The sequence below is a fragment of the Pimephales promelas genome, chromosome 5 (assembly GCF_988280905.1).
Source record: "Pimephales promelas chromosome 5, fPimPro1.hap1.1, whole genome shotgun sequence".
Taxonomy (NCBI): Eukaryota; Metazoa; Chordata; class Actinopteri; order Cypriniformes; family Leuciscidae; genus Pimephales; species Pimephales promelas.
This window is the reverse complement of record NC_142773.1, coordinates 12,851,194-12,868,782: the sequence shown is the minus strand read 5'-3', so window position 1 is coordinate 12,868,782 and position 17,589 is coordinate 12,851,194. Positions and strand designations below refer to the sequence as shown.

The window sequence follows — 17,589 nt, the reverse complement described above, 5'->3', positions numbered from 1 at the left end:
TTGCAATACCCACACTAAAATAGTTCTACTCATTACACCAGTGGATTAACACAGAGAAGTGTGTGCAGCAGAAGCCACATCTCAAGATCAGGTTCTGCGTGGCTTTACATAATGCCTCTTCAGTTGAGCTACCACGTAAACAACTACTACAACTTCTCAGCATTGGGTTATTAAGTCAAAGCCGGTGTTATAACCATGCATGTTTCATTTGGATTGGAAACACAATCTAGGCATAGCAATGTTCAATCACAATATTTACTTGTAAGAGCCTATATCCTCATATGGTCCCTTGTTTACACCACTAGCCTGCTTGAGTCAGTAGTGAGTCTCCTTTAAGAAAGTGTGTAGTCTCACCTTCCCAACCCTGAGCTGAAAGGTATCAGTCCCATGATTGGGCGGTCAAGGGTAGGGTCTAGCATCACGTGACATTGTTCCAACCCTGGGACGCCATTTTGGAGGAAAGTTTGGAATTTCTGACACATAGGAAGAAAAAAAAGGAGGAGGAGATAACGAAAGAAGTTTGACGTTTAGGAAAACAATCCTCATTCCTCCGAAGGCGAAGAAGAATGAGGGAAAACTGCGGACGTGAGGATTTGTACCGCTTGTGTTGACACTGAGCCCTTGCAAGCTCACGGCTGGGAGGGAGGTGTATATTTGCAGTTTGGGGAGTTTTTTTTTTTTTTTTTTGGAAGCCCTCCTGCAACTGGCGGCGACATATGTTCAGTTTTTCCCCGCAGCCGCGGAGCAGATTGGCGGCGGAGCCTGAATCGCAGCGTCTGTGTGTGTTTTGAATGGAAACGCAGGGCTGTCAGTGGAGTAACGTTAAAGCTCGACTGTCGGGTTAAAGAAGTGCAGCTCGCGCTCGACTCTACAACCAAGCGGCTCGTTTTCATATCAGCCCGAACCGTCCTCATGTTTTTTTACCGGATAAACACTAGAGTTTCATGCCAACTGCGTCTTACTTAACGTTACCCCCCTCTGACACTCTGGACGCACTCGTGTTGGGTGAGGAGCGTTGGTTTTATCAGTGCGTGTTTTGTTCATTTCTGTCGCGAGCTCTGCTGGATTGGTTATCGTGCACGAGCCCAACCGAAACATGCCAGTCAGAAAAAAAGGTGAGATACACTTCGGATATACTTTTACACAATCTGGCACTGGAGCTGGTAAGTCACTTCTTTCAGACTGTAAAATAATAATATAATACGTTTTTGTTTTGTCCAGTCATCAAAACATAGATTTTAAAACTTATAGCAAAGTCATTTACGACTTATTTAGGCTCTATTCAGTCCGTAAGACGGCAATAGCTTACTCTCTCGTGTAATTATGTAATTAATCAAACGTTCTGTCTGCTCTGTATAGATGCACAGAGGGCTCTGTTACTCCTGGAGGAATACCGGTCAAAACTCAGTAACACTGAAGACAGACAACTGAGAAACTCCATCCAGAGAGTCATCGACATCTTCCAGAGTAACCTCTTCCAGGCGCTTATAGGTACTACAATGTGTCATTCAGTACTTCCCTAGTCATAATGAAACTTCTGTGTCATGCCGTCATGTGTCATCTATCTATCTATCTATCTATCTATCTATCTATCTATCTATCTATCTATCTATCTATCTATCTATCTATCTATCTATCTAGATTCTGTCTAGATTCTGTCTAGATTCTGTCTGTCAAAAAGGGGACACAAGACAAGTGACTAAAGTCTGTTTGGAGCCCTGTAGGATATTTTCAGTGTCTGTTTTTCATTTATGAAGGGTTCATATTCAGTGTATGGATGGAGGTTGCTTGCGTCATTTTCCCTCCAAAAGTTTGTGAGAGCTTGTCATTGCACAGATGTGTTGAGTAGTAAAAAGACCATCAGGGCCGTGTGTTACTCGAGCTATACTGTCATTTAATGACTATTGCCCCTTTTCAGAGGAGTGAGAACTTCTGACATGTAGGCGACTATGATATAAGGGTACCTAACACTGTGCTGTGAATGGTAAATACTTTGCAGTGTAACCTATTGTTTAAAGTGTCTTTGGATGTTCTTGTATAAAAAGATCTAATATGCATTCATTTATCTTGCAGTCTGTTTTGAGGAGCCACAAGACAGTGTCTCTTGTGGCTCTTAGTTTTCTCATTTATCTGTTTTTGATAGAGACAGTGCACATCAATCAACAGTCAGACACTGTACATAAGCCAGAGGTAACCCAAGAGGCTAATTTTCATCTGTTGCCCCCTGCCAACTATAATAAAACATGTGTCAATCATTATAATTAGGGAGTGGTGATGGCGCAGTGGATAAGACACATGCCTTTGGTGTGAGAGACCCGGGTTCGAATCCACTGTGAGACACCAATGTGTCCCTGAGCAAGACGCTTAACCCCTAGTTGCTCCAGAGGCGTGCAACCTCTGACATATATAGCAATTGTAAGTCGCGTTGTATAAAAGCGTCAGCTAAAAAAATAAATATAAATGTAAACCAAGTGGTCCCCAAACTTTTTAGACTGGCATACCCCTGGAGGCATTTAAGATCCTTCCTACGTTCTCTCTTCCACTTGTCACACCTTTTCTGGGAAGGGACAATATTTTGCTTTTCATTTTTTTTACCTTTATTAAAACAAAGATTTTCTAAACCTATTAAATGTATGTCATGTTTTATATAACATTCTTAAAATTCCATTCATTTAATAATTAATATAATAAAGCAATGAATTAAAGTAAACCAATAATTCTAATGAAATCAGTTTTAACAGAGGCTACCTTTGCACTGCAGTTGCACCTAGATGTATTTAGTTTAATCCTGCTCAGTGGCATGCATTCAATTTCAATGGTATAAATAATGAGAATGTTTTAAGAAACAAAAAAAAGTTCATTAGAGAAACAAAGTGATACTTTTAAATATCAAACTAAAACTGACAGTAGGTGTCAGTCTTATGTCACTCGACTCGGTTCCGCTCGGCTCGCCTTTGTTTGGTTTTCCACTGTCTAAAAGTTGTACATGTACCTGCTTTCGGCTACTTTTTTAGTATCACCTCCGGCGAGGTTCTGAGCGAGCTAAAATGTGATGTGAAAACAATGCCGACTGCTGATTGGTCAGAGAGAATCGTGACCATTCACTGCGTCATCATTGTAGGCGCCAGACGGAGTATCCAGGAATACCCGTGCCATTTTTAATTAGTTTTGCCAGAGATAGTTTCTAAACTTACTACTATTATTATTATGGCAACTCGGAAGAGGAGGTGCAGACTCTCCTTTGTTTGGTTGCCGATTAGAGGATCCAGCGAGAGCTTGATAGGGCAGCGAGGAATGAAAGTTGTCGCTATGACGACGGGGTACTATTTGTGGCGGTACTGTCTGCAATTGAGAACGGTGCGAAAAGCGAGCCGAGTCGAGCTGAGCTGAGCTGGTACTGGTAATGGAAAAGTGCCATTAAAGATTCATTCATTCATTCATTCATTCAGTCCGTCAGTCAGTCAGTTGAGTCAGTCTGTCAGTCAGTAACGAAGCAAGCGGCTGGCTGTATTTATGAATGGGTCATTGGGTCATTGAATCATTGACTCTCCCGATTCGTTCAAAGCCGCAGATTTGTTCACTGACAAAACACTGCTGTGTGCTTTTCAGAGAGGCACACCAGTTCTGCTGTGGATTTTAGAGCACAACAGAGAAATAGAGCAAACAATACTGTTTAATGTTCAACTGTTGGATAAAATAAATATCACAATCATGTGGATAATCTGAAAAAACAGCATTCTTACTCGTAAAATATGTTATCAACACTAAACTAGAACTCACACAGGGTCTGTTTTTGTGTCGAAGAGAATTTGAGTCTTAAATGGATCTCAATGCACAGTCTGTGTCTATATTTGTTTGTCATGCTAGTAAGTGCTAAAAGCCCACTTTTACAAAGGTACATTGTCGAGAACCGGACCAATGTAATGCGATTTGCTAAGGCAGCAGACTCTGCACGCAACCTAACAGCCAACCCACATGCAATGCTGCTTGTGTGGATGCAGGCAGTTTTGACCCCAAATATGATTTAATTTGATTGGATGTTATGTGTTTTAGCTTTTACGGCACTACCGTTTTCCTGTTTTTACATTAGAGGCGGCATTTTGCCATAGCTTTTTGTTTGCGTACTCCCTCCGTCACCTCAAATACCCTAGTTCAACCACTGTCTTTGGCAAGCCGTTGCAAACTAGGCAAAGAAAGCAACCACGAGGAATGCTGAACAGCCAGTTTGAGTTTCTCCGGGGTTTTGACTGGCCTTGCGCCAGTGTCTTCCTGTGTTTGACCCTTAAGGTGTGGAGGCTTCCTGTATTAACTTAATCTCTTGTTTCCAATTCTTTTGAAAAAAACAAAAAAACAAAAAGCTTGAATGTTTTATTGCTCTAGTTGTTCAACGGAAAGAGTGCTGCTTTAGGCTGGCTTGGTTACTTGTTTAGGTTTGTCTGCTAATATGCTCATTCTTTTTAGTATCATGTCTGGTCAGCTTCCACTTTGTGAATGTATTTTCACTCATGTATGAAAACCCAACTCAGTTAGAGACAGGGGGAACTTTGCAAACATTTTATTTGCACACCACAAGGCACGCAAGATGTAAAAATCTGCTTGTGTTGTCCAGGCTGGAGCACTATGTTCTGTATCTCAGAAAACCGTCTTACTCTAAGCTGCCATGATGAATCGTTGTGCTCAACATTGCTGGATAAGTTCATACATCATACATGTGTAATCATCCTCATGCGTAGCCTCGTTCACGTTCACACAAACACGCACAGAAATCCCTCTACTCGTATATGTCCTGCATGCACACGTGTTCTTCTTAAGAGTGCCGGCCGCTAATGAAAAATGCATTGGAGTGACGGATTCCAATTTGACTTTTCCTCAGATATGTATTCTACAGGACAAACAAAATGTAATCCGTCTGTTGACATGATTACCCTAGTCCTAATCCGTAGGCTGATGATTTACGGCAGTTTCTCTGAGAGAGCAGCGCATGCAGACTCGGTGCATGTCCCTCAATGATTAGAGCCTTAAGATCCCTCTCAGGATGCCAGAGAAGAAGAGTTAACCAGAGCAGGGCAGGTCTCCTTCCACATGCAAAATGTGGGTCACAAGACAGACCAGGTTTACCCTTGACAGAACACACCCTCCTCACGAGTTCCTAGTTAATTGTTTTGAAAATGAGACTCGGAGTAGGGGTAAGATCTAATCACATTACCCAAAGTAGATAATGGACAGGTTTTCTATTCACACACAGAAGAACCTTTTTTTTAAAAAAGCTCTTAGTGCTTCATAAAGAGCTGGAGTGCTGAATCTGATATCACACAGGCAGGCTGATATCTTGTCCTAATCTTTATTCAGACGTCCTGCCTGAAACAGAATATGTAATGGATCAAAATCACTTCCTCAAGTAGGTAGGAAGCATCTCTTAAATCACATCATCATATCACTTGGGCAAGCGTCAAGCTAGCCAAAAAAGCAATAGTATACACTGCTAGTCAATAGTTTTGGATCGGTAAGATTTTTTAATGTTTTAAAAAGAAGTCTCTTCTGCTCGCGAAGGCTGCATTTATTTGATTACAAATCCACCCCCCCCCAAAAAAAAAATAGTATAATAGTAATAGTAAAAGAAAAAAATAGAAATAGTAAATACTATTACAATTTAAAATGTCTGTTTTCTATGTGAATATATAGTAAACTGTAATTTATTACTGTGATCAAAGCTGAATTTACAGCATACTTCAGTCTTCAGTGTCACATGATCCTTCAGAAATTATTATAATATGATTTGATGCTGCTCAAGAAACATTTTTCGTTATTATCATGTTGAAAACAGTTATTTACATTTTTATTTCAGGATTCTTTGATGAATAGATAGTTCAAAAGAACATAATTTATCTGAAATAGAAAACTTTTGTAACATTAAACACTACCTTTCAAAAGTTTGTGGTCGGTACAAATTTTTATTTTATTTTGGGGGAAAGAAATATAATGAAATCAATACTTTTATTCATCAATGATGAATTGAATTGATCAAAAGTTACAGTAAAGACATTTATAGTGTTACAAAAGATTCTATTTAAAGTAAATGCTGTTCTTTTGAACTTTTTTATTCTTCAAAGAATCCTGAAAAAAATGGTACACAACTGTCTTTTTGAGCATCAAATCATCATATTAGAATGATTTCTGAAGGATCATGTGACACAGAAGACTGTTGATGCTGAAAAATGTTGAAAAATAAAAAAATGATGCTGAAAAATCAGCTTTGATCACAGGAATAAATTACACTTTAAAATAAAGTATAAAACTAAACTAAAGTATTTATTTTAAATTGTCATAATATTTAACAATATTACTGCCCCCCCCCCTTTAACTGGTAGTGTATTTTAAAATGGTTTCCCGATGGCAAATTCACACAGGATTTTAAGCCCGATTTGCAAATCGTTGAGCTCGCCGACAGGTCAGGGTGTTATCGTGTGCAAATTGCGGGGGATTAGCGGATGATGAACGCTTCCCAATCTGTTGGTATGAAAGAGACAACAACGCATCAAAGACGCTCGCAGACGCGTCGCCGAGCCCAGAAAAATATCTAGCATGCTAGATATCAAGAGCTGTCGCGCGACTCAGCCTCAGTGATGTCATGAGCTCCAGCCAATCAGAGGAAGGCATGGGTTGAGGTCACCGGGTAAATCTTATTTTTTTTTCTTTTTTTGCATTTTTTTTCTCAGAGCAAATCATCGCGCAAACAGTTTGAAGCACTAGTTTCTGTATGACGTCCATATTCGCGTGTTGTGTTCTTCGCTGGGTATTGACGCACGTGCTGTTTTGCGTCATTTCCGGTTCGTCTTATCTGGTTTGTTACCTCCTGTTGTGGATCAATCGCATTGTTTTGTGTGGTGTGAACAGCTCAACAACTTGAACACTCCTGATTTCACAGAGAGCAAGTCATGTAGTGTGATGAAGTCATGTAGTCTGCTTCCTGATGTGCTTCAATGAAAAACAGTAATATTGTGATTAAAATGAACGTGATTTTTAGGGTTGGGTATCGTTTGAATTTGAACGATTCTGATTCCGATTCCTTGTTTCGATTCCGGTTCCTAACGATTCTCGATTCCGATTCTTTTAAGAGGCAGGGTCAAAAAAGTTTAGCTAACCTTGCTAACCAACGACCTTTCTGAAGGAAATACTCCTTCTGTAAAAATACTCCTTTTGTCAAAAATTTTGCATTTTGCCGAGATTTCGTTATTTTTAGAAAAGTGAAGCCACACTTTGGATCGCCGACGTAAGGTACTCATGTTCGACTCGCGTGGTTATGCTAACACTTCCGGTAGACGCTCGTTGGTGTTGTTCAGCGGTTTCTTCTTCCGCTCGGCGGACTGTGAATATCGAAACTAGGAATCGAAATTTTAACTTTTGAACGATTCCGGGAAAAACGAAAATTTAGTCTCGGTTCCAATCGATACTCGATTCTCGATACCCAACCCTAGTGATTTTTAGTGACAACGTGGTTTGTAGACAAGATGGAATCGTTGGGTGACAGAGTTGTTGTCAGCTCGTGTAGTGAGTTACCTCCTTACCTGTTGTGTGGTGTGAACAGCTCAACAACTTGAACACTCCTGATTTCACAGAGAGCAAGTCATGTAGTGTGTGAACCGCACGGTTCAGCCCTGATATTTTAAAATCATGTTGTGTGAACAAGCCAAGGCATTATGTGGTTTATTGTGGTCTAGTAAATTATTGCAATCTTCAAAGAGAATCACAACTATTTTATTAATTGGCTACAGACAGAAAGCATTAACATAGCATAGTCTGTAATTGAGCCATCAGAAAATGAAGACATGTGTCAGAGGTAAAGGGACCCGGCAGGCTCTGTGAACTGAGGAAACTCTATCCTGTGGCTGCAGAGGTCTGTTAATCGGACGTCAATACAGCACTCTGTTTAAGGGCTGCCTTACCACAGATCTCATTCCGGAGGGAGAAAAGTGAACATGAGACTCCGAGAAACCTGGGAATCGGCTGAGAGTTACACCTCTGTTTTGATATAACAATCATCCACACTAATGGATTATAACAAACTTAAGGCCAGTTACAGATCTTTTGCTTTTTGCATCCTATTATGAATCCACTGCCATTTACATTTTACATTAGCTGTTTTTTTTCTCCAGTCTTTCTTCTGATATTATAAAGATCATGTAAAACAAGACCATTTGTATTATAACAACTGGTACTACTACTAAAATAGGCAGCGATTAAAAGTGTTAGAGCTCCATTTTTATCGTGCACATTACGTTCTCTCAGAGCATAGATGGGGTCACTGAACTGACATGAATAAACAGAAGGCCTCGTAATGACATTGGTATTATAAGGGCAGTATTAACCTCTTACTGATTCTCAAACAATGATTAAAATGGCGTTCCTGACTCAGAAACTCGTGCTCATTAGTAATTTGCTTCTTCAATCAAAACTTCATCAGATGCCACACTGATTTGCCACAGAGACAAGATTAAAGATCTAACTCATAACCTCACTGGTTATTACTTTTTTTTCCCCATCACATGCATGTTTTATCCTGGCTGACCAAAAGCCTAAGTTCAGCCATGTTGTTGACCATACTGTTTAAATCTGCTGGAACAAACAGATTGCTTTGGAGTCAAAGGCCTGATGTTAGAGAGATGCTTTTTAGCACAATTTAAACATCATTGGTTTTCCAGGCGATGTTTGGGTTATTATTAATTATTAACATAAGACGTCTGCGACGCACTGATTGGGATGGGATTGGGATTTCTGTGTCTGGTTGTGGTCTGTGGGGATTACAGAAGGTAATGTGCTCTGGATATTTGCGTCACAAAACTCATTCAAATGAACAATTTATATATGCGATTATAATTAATTATTACGTTATGTACTTAACTCAACCCGAGCTAAAACTAACACTTACACCCTACTATTCTGTATCAAGTATTTACATGTACTGTGCTGGACTAACTGGGCACTGGTCACTCTCCTCATTTGTAAGTCGCTTTAGATAAAAGCGTCTGCTAAATGATTAAATGTAAATGTACTTTATTGAGGGGAGAAATTAATTAAGATGACGATCATATCTCACACTGCTGCTCCAGTGGCCTTTTTTTGAGCAGTTTGCATTGGGATTCCTGCAGTACGCAAGCCAGTAACTGTTATTTTACTCAGAACGTTGGCAAAAAGGTCAAAAGCGCAATGACAAATGTTATTGTAATCTTCGTGAAGATAAAAATAAATTAGCAAAAAAATCATACACCGCAATCTCAGACACTCATATCTAGATTTCTCACAGATTTTCCCCAGGAGTCAGTTGATAGTTTGCTCTATAGTTTTTACAGAGGTTGTTTGGAGAAAACACGATTCGATTTCAGGGTTAAATTCGCAAAGTGTGTATGAGAAATACAAATTTACCTCAAGGAAAAGTAGTTTAATCTAAAAATCACTTTTGGCTGTTGGTCCATAGCTTCCCTTCTGTAATTACTATTAGGAGATTATTTGAGGCAAATTCAAGGCAAACCTTGGCAAAGTGTAAACGCATCTGCTTGTTTAGGCTAGTCTAATATTGGCATACTTAAATTTGGGAGACCCACAATCCACATGTAAGAGAGCTGCCATGGATGGAGCTAACACAACTCAAACACTATTTTACTACTATTAAAAAAAAATATATATATATATACTTCAAATATACTTGTTCATCATAACTGTACATGATTGATTTGCTTGGAAATTGAGGGTTTTTAACCATCTGCTTCCCGATGTGCTTCAATGAGATTTACATATACATTTGTGAAATATTTTGCTCAGATATTGCAGCTGACTCAGCTGGAGTGCTGTGTAAATGCACACTCTTATGTAATGCATTTTTAATTTGTTTGATGCATGATGATTCAGCACTTGAAAAATCGTTAGGTCCTTTGATTTATGTGTCCCAGATTGTTTTCAGTAAGATAGCATAGTTTGTTCTAGTCTCACCCCCACTAACTTTTGGACTGGTCGGTTGCCAATCTGAAGCTGCACTTGGCTCAACCGAACCTACTTGACGCTCGAGAATAAACCTCTTGCAACCTAATTAGCTGCGCAGTACTTGTAGCCTTGTCCGCCCAAATTAATTATAAATAAGCATAAAAAACTAGTAGACGATTTGAAGTATATAACATTTTTGACTTAATTATTTTGCACTGAAATGACACACGGATCTGTCAGCTCTGACAGCGTTTCATCATGTGCCACTGCCTGATATTATAGCTAGCCTATGATTTCAGAAAATAGTACTATGTCAACTAGTGAGATCAGCACAAGAACTGTTGAGGAATATGCAACATATTTAGACTATTTTTTTTCATATGTTATAATAACTGACTGACATTTCAGCCACTCTGTGCATGTCCTCGCACAGAGTGAGGCTGAACATAGGAGCTCAGCTTCGCGGCTGAGACACGAATAGACTATTAGTTGTTCACTTTTAAAAAAAACCTTTGCTGATAATTTACTCACCCCCATGTCATCCAAGATATCTATGTCATTCTTTCTTCATTTGAAAGGAAATTAAGGTTTTTGATGAAAACATTCCAGGATTTTTCTCCATATAATGGTAACCAAACGGTTCAATGGGAACCAAACGGTTCCAAAAGACAGTTTCAGTGCAAACTGCAAACTGTTCAAAGGGCCTTAAACGATTTCAGACGATGACTAAGGTTCTTATCAAAGGAAATGATCGCTCATTAAAAAAAAAAAATTACAAAATTTAAGTTTTATAAGCTCAAATGTTCGCCTTGCTCTGTTCTGTGACGCACGTTCGTGACTCCTGTTTGAACTCCTTCTTTAAAATGAACAAAACTTTTTGTCATTTGGTTCATTCAGTTGACTCGGGAAAAGATTTGTTCATTTTGATGAACGAGTTCGAATAGGAGAGTCACGAACCTACATCACACCCTAAACCTAACCCTAACAGGTGACCATTTGGGCTTATAAAACTTTTTTTTTTTTAAATGAGCGATCGTTTCATTTCATAAGACCCTTTTTCATCGTCTTAAATATTTTAAAGCCCTTTGAACAGTTTGCAGTTTGCACTGAAACTGAAGTCTTTTGGACCTTGAACCATTTGGTTTCCATTGAAGTGCATTATATGGAGAAAAATCCTGGAATGTTTTCATCAAAAACCTTCATTTATTTTCGACTGAAGAAAGAATGACATGCATATATTGGATGACATGGGGGTGAGTAAATTATCAGCAAAAGTTTTTTTTAAAAGTGATCTACTCCTTTAAAACTTTTACTCTTAAACACAAAAGGCACGTTCACTATAATAATAATTAAAAAAAAATCATATTTATTAAACAAACCAGATGAAGACGAGAGCAGCAACGAAATACGAGTGCATAACCTAAAAATAAAGCATTGGCTCAAAACAAATACAAACAGTGGGGACAGTGCAATTGCGCATTAGGCTTAGGCATTGGGTTGGGCCAATCCAAAAAAAGGGAAAACAAGGGCAGTGTTCTAAAGACAGACTGCTACCTGTGAAACAGGGGTACTCTGAAAACACCCTCATTAGCAATTAGTCCTTTCCCCCTGATGAAATTAACATGGCAAAAAATCGACCAATCATAATTTTGGTCGAGCCAGAACATATTGACCAATAAATCGACTAGTCGACTGGGAGATTACAGCCTTAGAAATAAACTTTTGGAAGAGTCAAAGTTGTAGTTGTGTGGCTGTCAACAGAGAGACAGAAATCTCTCAGATTTAATAAAAAAGATCTTCATTTGTGTTCAAGAGATGAATGGAAAATCTTGTGTGTTTGGAACGACATGAGGGCGAGTAATTAATGACAGAATTTTTAGGTGCAATATCCCTTTAAAGAGTTGTCACATAACCTGCTTTCAGATGTCACTACATGTGTTAAACAAGACATGCTTTGGAATAATGTCAGTCAGTAGCTAAGTTTTCATCCAAAGTAGCAAATTTAACTTTGTGAATAAAGCATTTGTTTCCATTCCATTTGTTCAAGAGAATCATCAAACTGGCAAAAACTGGCAGTTGTGTATGGAAGTTGTTGCAATCGGGGAAGCCACTGTGGCTATTTTTTTTTCCTACATCATAATGACTTGCGTCTCAGAGCGCACACAAAGTGCAATAAACGCTGTCATCACGTAATCTCGAGTTCTCTTACGAGAGGTTCTCTCGTATTGCGTAAGCTAGCTTACGCTACGGGAAAGATTCATCTTTGCTGAGAAGTTGAAGCCAAAAAATTATTCCATAATTTTGTAATCATTGTCAACGCAGTCTCTTCTGAGGCAGACCATGAGCGGGCTAGCTAGCGGCTCATTGGTTCGCTTAGAGAGAATGCACGAACCTATGGGAGAGCGGCGCTGAGTCCGCGGCCAATGAGCGGACGGCGCTCGCTTACTGCGTCACAGCCCGCCAAAAGGGGCGTGGCTACAGTGTATAAAGGTCGCTCTCCCAGCTCGTTCGTTGATTCTGTTCATTTCAGCGAGCTACACGCATCCGCTGTCCTGGGAAGAAGCCGCCGTCGTTGAGAAGGCACCGTCTAGCGAGCTCCGGAGTCTGAGGAAGCCGGCCGTCTGCCACCTTCAGCCGCCCAGCAAGCTAGCGCCATCCGACGCGTATCCTTTTTACTATTCCATATTCCTAAAAGAGCCGAGCGTCTTTTTCAAGATGCCTCGTATTTCCTGCGGCTCATGCCGCTCTTCACTCGAGGAAGGAGACCGCTTCTGCGTTCTCTGTTTCGGAGTGGAACACGCAGAGCTCGCCCTCGCCAACGGAGGATGCGACCACTGCGAGGACCTGCCTCCGTCTTCCCTGCGGGCTCGACTACAGGCAGTCAGAACCGCTCCCGCGCCGCCTCTCACTTCGCCGCGGAAGAAGAAACGCCGCTCCCAGAGGCCGCCGGAGCCCCCTGCGGATCCATGTGGGCCGCCGCCGCCGCCCACCGACCGCTCTCCCTCTCCGCCCCTGCCGGACTTACAGTTGCCGCCGTATGGCCGCTCTGTCGCCTCCGACGACACCGCGGATGAGAAGGACTCTTGTTCGCTGCACCCTTCTGACAGCGAGGATTGGTCGTCGATCGGCTCATCGACGAGAGAGTCTGCGGGGACCCGCGCCGGCATCGAGGAGGGACTTTCGCGCCTCCTTTCGCAGGCCATCTACCGCCTGGGTCTCGAGTGGTCTCCTCCCCCAGAGCAACCACCGAACCGGCGCCCGGCCCCCGCCTGCAGCCGGGCTGCACCATTCCTGCCTGAGCTTCACTTCGAGCTCACTAAATCCTGGAATGCCCCTCTTTCGGCTCTTATCCGCTCCGAGGGGTCCGCTTCGCTCAGTGGACGGAGCCGCCGAGATGAGTTATACTGCCATGCTGCCCGCGCCTTTGACGCCGCCGAACAGGCCGCCTCAGCGCTGCATTCCATCCAGGTGCTCCAGAGCGACATCTCGTGCGAGATGGCGAACAGCGGTAGGAACCCGCCCATCCTTTCGGATCTGAGAAGCGCGACGGATCTTTCCCTTCGCGCCACTAAAGCCGCCGCACAAGCCTTGGGAAAATGCATGGCCGCCCTCGTTGTCACTGAGAGACACTTGTGGCTCACGCTCACCGATATGGGAGATTCAGAACGCGCCCTGTTCCTCAACGCGCCTATATCTCCTACCGGGCTCTTCGGATCTGCCGTCACGGGCATCGTTGACCGCTTCTCCGAGGTACAGAAAGCGACTCAGGCCATGAATCTGTTCTTGCCCCGCCGCTCTAGTTCTTCGACAGGCCGCTCTCACGAGCCTCCTGCCAGAACCCCACAACAGCGCCCGCCTCAGCAAGCTCAGCAGCGCCTGCCTCAGCAAGCTCAGCAGCCCCAGCATAGACAGGGCGGCCGCCCTCGCTCTCGCTCAGACAGCCGCCGCAGACAGCCTCCTCCAGGGGGCCTCGACCCAAGATCGCGCTGAGGCCCGATCAACTGAAGTCTGCCTAGCACAGCTGAGAAAAGGACGGCTTTCTCCCGCTGCGGCCGGATCGCCGTAAAAGCTTCGCCCACTGTTAGTCCCCGTTTCACCGCTGACTGCAGTAGTGTTTACCGCCACAAACAAGCCGGTTTCCCTGCCCGCTTGCGAGCGTCTAAATGCCGTTTTCACGGCTACCCAGAGAGTTCACAAAAAGAGCATAAAAGCCTCAAGTGTAATAAATGTGCCCACAAGCATGTGCTCACGTACACACACAAGCACCTTATGCCCAGGGTCTCACAGAGCCCATTCTCACGGAGCGAGCACTTCCGCTCCAGTAGCAGAGAACATAAGCACGCCCACGAGCCCGTGCGCGTGTCCCCCCTCTGCCCGCTCTGTCACACGGCCCATAAAACTCCTCTCTGAGTGTAAGTCCCGTTGCCACCCACATTATAAGCGTGCCCACACACAGTGTCCAGCCCGCGATGTGCAGCAATCAGGGCGAAATATCCATTCAACCGCTTACGAAGCGTGGGAAGCCATCCCCGGCATCTCCCCGTGGGTTTTTAGCATAATAAAGAATGGTTATCGATTACAGTTTCGTCGCCGCCCGCCACGCTCGCGGCTCGAATCCACTGTCAGCTGCCCGCTATGAACACGCTTCGCTTAGAAATAGCCAAGCTACTGCAGAAGGGCGCTATAGAGAGAGTCCCACCATCTATGACCGAGTCGGGGTTTTTACGGCCGTTATTTTCTGGTTCCCTAGAAAGACGGCGGCCTCAGGCCGATCTTAGATCTCAGGGCTTTGAACAAAGCGCTCATTAGAGACCGTTCAAAATGCTCACAGTCAGGAAACTCCTCGCGCACGTCCGCCAGGGGGACTGGTTCATCTCTCTAGACCTGAAAGACGCATATTTTCAGATCCAGATAAGCCCTCATCACAGGCCATTCCTACGTTTCGCCTTCGAGGGCCAAGTTTACCAGTATGCCGTTCTCCCGTTCGGCCTATCCTTAGCACCCCGTACGTTCACGAAGTGCATGGATACAGCGCTCGCTCCCCTGCGAAGTCAGGGGCTGCGCATACTGAATTATCTGGACGACTGGCTGATTCTAGCAGATTCCCAGACGGAGCTTCTGTCGCACCGCACAGTTCTCCTCAACCATCTGGAAGCGCTGGGACTCTCTGTCAACTGGACAAAGAGCTCTCTCCAGCCCAGTCAAACTATTTCGTTCCTCGGAATAGATTTGAACTCTATCACGATGACGGCTCGCTTATCCACACAGCGCGCGCGCCGTGTTCAGCGCCTAGCCGCCTCGTTTCAGATGGGTACCCTTACATCCCTGAAATCGCTTCAGAGGATGCTGGGTCATATGGCTTCAGCCTCCGCTGTGCTACAGCTGGGTCTTCTGCACATGCGCCCCCTTCAATTCTGGTTAAAGAGCCGCGTATCCCACCGCGAGTGGACGACGGGCCGCCAGATGATCAGGATTACTCAGACTTGTATCACTGCACTGCAGCCATGGGCAGCAAGCGAGTGGTTTCAGAGGGGCGTTACCATGGGAACATTCTCTCGCCGGAAAGTCATCTCGACAGACGCATCCAACTCGGGTTGGGGAGCGTTTTGCGAGGGCTCACCGGCCGCCGGCCAGTGGTCGAGCCACGAGAGTTCCTTACACATAAACTGTCTGGAAATGATCGCGGTCGAGAACGCGCTGCTGTGCTTCCTCCCGCGCATAAACGGTCACCACGTCCTGATTCGCTCCGACAATATGGCCGTGGTATCATACATCAACCGTCAGGGCGGCGTCAGATCCAAGAATCTCTTTCATCTGACACGCCGCATCCTATTGTGGTCCCAGAGTCACCTGCTATCGCTCAGAGCGACGCACGTGCCGGGCCATCTGAACGACGGTCCAGACAGGCTGTCCAGGAACCTGGTCTCCCCCGGAGAATGGTCCCTGCACACTCAAACAGTCCAAACACTGTGGCGCCTATTCGGCAGAGCGGAGATAGATCTTTCGCGTCAGAAGAGAACTCTCACTGCCCAATATTCTTTTCAAAGAGCGAGGACGCGCTAGCCCAGGATTGGTCCCGCCGCCCGCTCTATGCTTTTCCCCCGATTTCTCTGCTACCGCAGGTCATTCAGAGAATCAGGGACTCACGCCACTCGGTGCTCCTCATAGCCCCGCGCTGGGAGAATCAGATTTGGTTCCCGGAGCTAACGCGGCTGTCACAGACAGCCCCGTGGCCCATTCCAATCAGAGCAGATCTCCTCACTCAAGCCCGCGGCTCGATCTGGCATCCCCATCCACAGCGCTGGGCGCTTCATGCATGGGTGACCAACGACTACGCGTCGAATTGCCAGAAGGGGTTTTGAACACGATCAAACACGCCAGAGCGGATTCTACCAGAAAGCTCTATGCTGCAAAATGGTCTGTGTTCTCCAAATGGTGCACCGACAAGAATTTGGACCCACGGACGTGCGAGGTTTCGTCTTTGCTAGTGTTCCTTCAGGAGATGCTGGATAAGGGCAGGTCCCCATCCACTCTTAAGGTTTACGTGGCAGCCGTCGCGGCGTTCGCTGAACCCCGGCGCGCACAGTCTCTGGGCAAAGACGAGCTAATCATCCGCTTCCTCAGGGGAGCCAGAAGGATGAACCCCCCTCGCCCCCCCCCTACGGTGCCGGTCTGGGATCTTTCTATAGTTCTAGAAGCTCTGAAAGCCCCACCGTTTGAACCACTTGAGTCCGTGGAGCTAAAATACCTCTCGTTAAAAACCGTTCTTCTGACGGCTCTCGCCTCAGTAAAACGTGTGGGGGACATTCACGCGCTGTCTTCGAGCGCCGCGTGCCTAGAGTTTGGACCGAGTGACTCCATAGTCATTCTAAAGCCTAGACACGGTTATGTTCCAAAAGCGATTGGTACCCCTTTCAGGGCGCAAGTGATCTCTCTATCGGCGCTGCCTGCATCCGATAGCGAACGTGACGCTGACCGCCTCTGCCCGGTTCGGGCTATCAGAGTGTACACTACACGCGTTGCCGCGTTCAGACGCTCGGAGCAGCTGTTTGTGTCGTTCGGTGGCCGCACCAAGGGACTAGCCGCCTCGAAACAGACCCTATCCAGGTGGATAGTAGACGCGATTGCCTCTGCTTATGCCGCTAAAGACCTGCCTGCCCTCTGGGCATCAGGGCTCATTCCACCAGAGGCATGGCCTCATCGTGGGCATGGTCCTGCGGGATTTCCATCCACGACATTTGTGTGGCTGCGGGATGGGCCTCCCCCTCCACCTTTGTCAGATTTTACAACTTGGAAGTTCCAGCCTTACAGGCTAAAATTCTGGCGGTCTAGTACTCACAGCCCTCCTATAGAAGCCGCACTATCGGGAGTTCCATCACAACCGGCTCACCCCTTGTGTTCCCCTATGTGCTTATGCATTAGCCTTCACATCACGGCCCGCCTTCGCCGGCCGCCTTGGGCGTTTTTGCACTAGATAGTAACGGCCGCTATGCTGGCCGCCGTATTATCTTCATCCACTTATAGATTCCCCCGGTGTTCCCCTGGGATGCTTAGTGGTTACTTAGTGCGCACGGCGTTGACCAGGTGTTCCCGTAGCGTAAGCTAGCTTACGCA

The 17,589-nt window shown here is 44.7% G+C and overlaps 1 protein-coding gene across 23 annotated transcripts in view; it reads left to right on the top strand.

The window, feature by feature from the left end:
• The first annotated feature begins 461 nt into the window (after window positions 1-461).
• Window positions 462-17,589, top strand: part of dlg1b (discs large MAGUK scaffold protein 1b) — a 140,537-nt gene continuing 123,409 nt past the window's right edge. For 6 of the 23 annotated variants that reach the window (XM_039672757.2, XM_039672764.2, XM_039672761.2 and 3 more), the window contains exons 1-2: window positions 463-1,163; window positions 1,360-1,491. In XM_039672757.2, the coding sequence (XP_039528691.2) occupies window positions 1,097-1,163; window positions 1,360-1,491 (199 nt within the window). In that variant the 5' untranslated portion in view covers window positions 463-1,096. Of the gene's footprint in view, window positions 1,164-1,359; window positions 1,492-17,589 lie in introns of all 23 variants that reach the window. The other 17 variants (XM_039672772.2, XM_089130989.1, XM_089130986.1 and 14 more) reach the window with 6 other exon arrangements.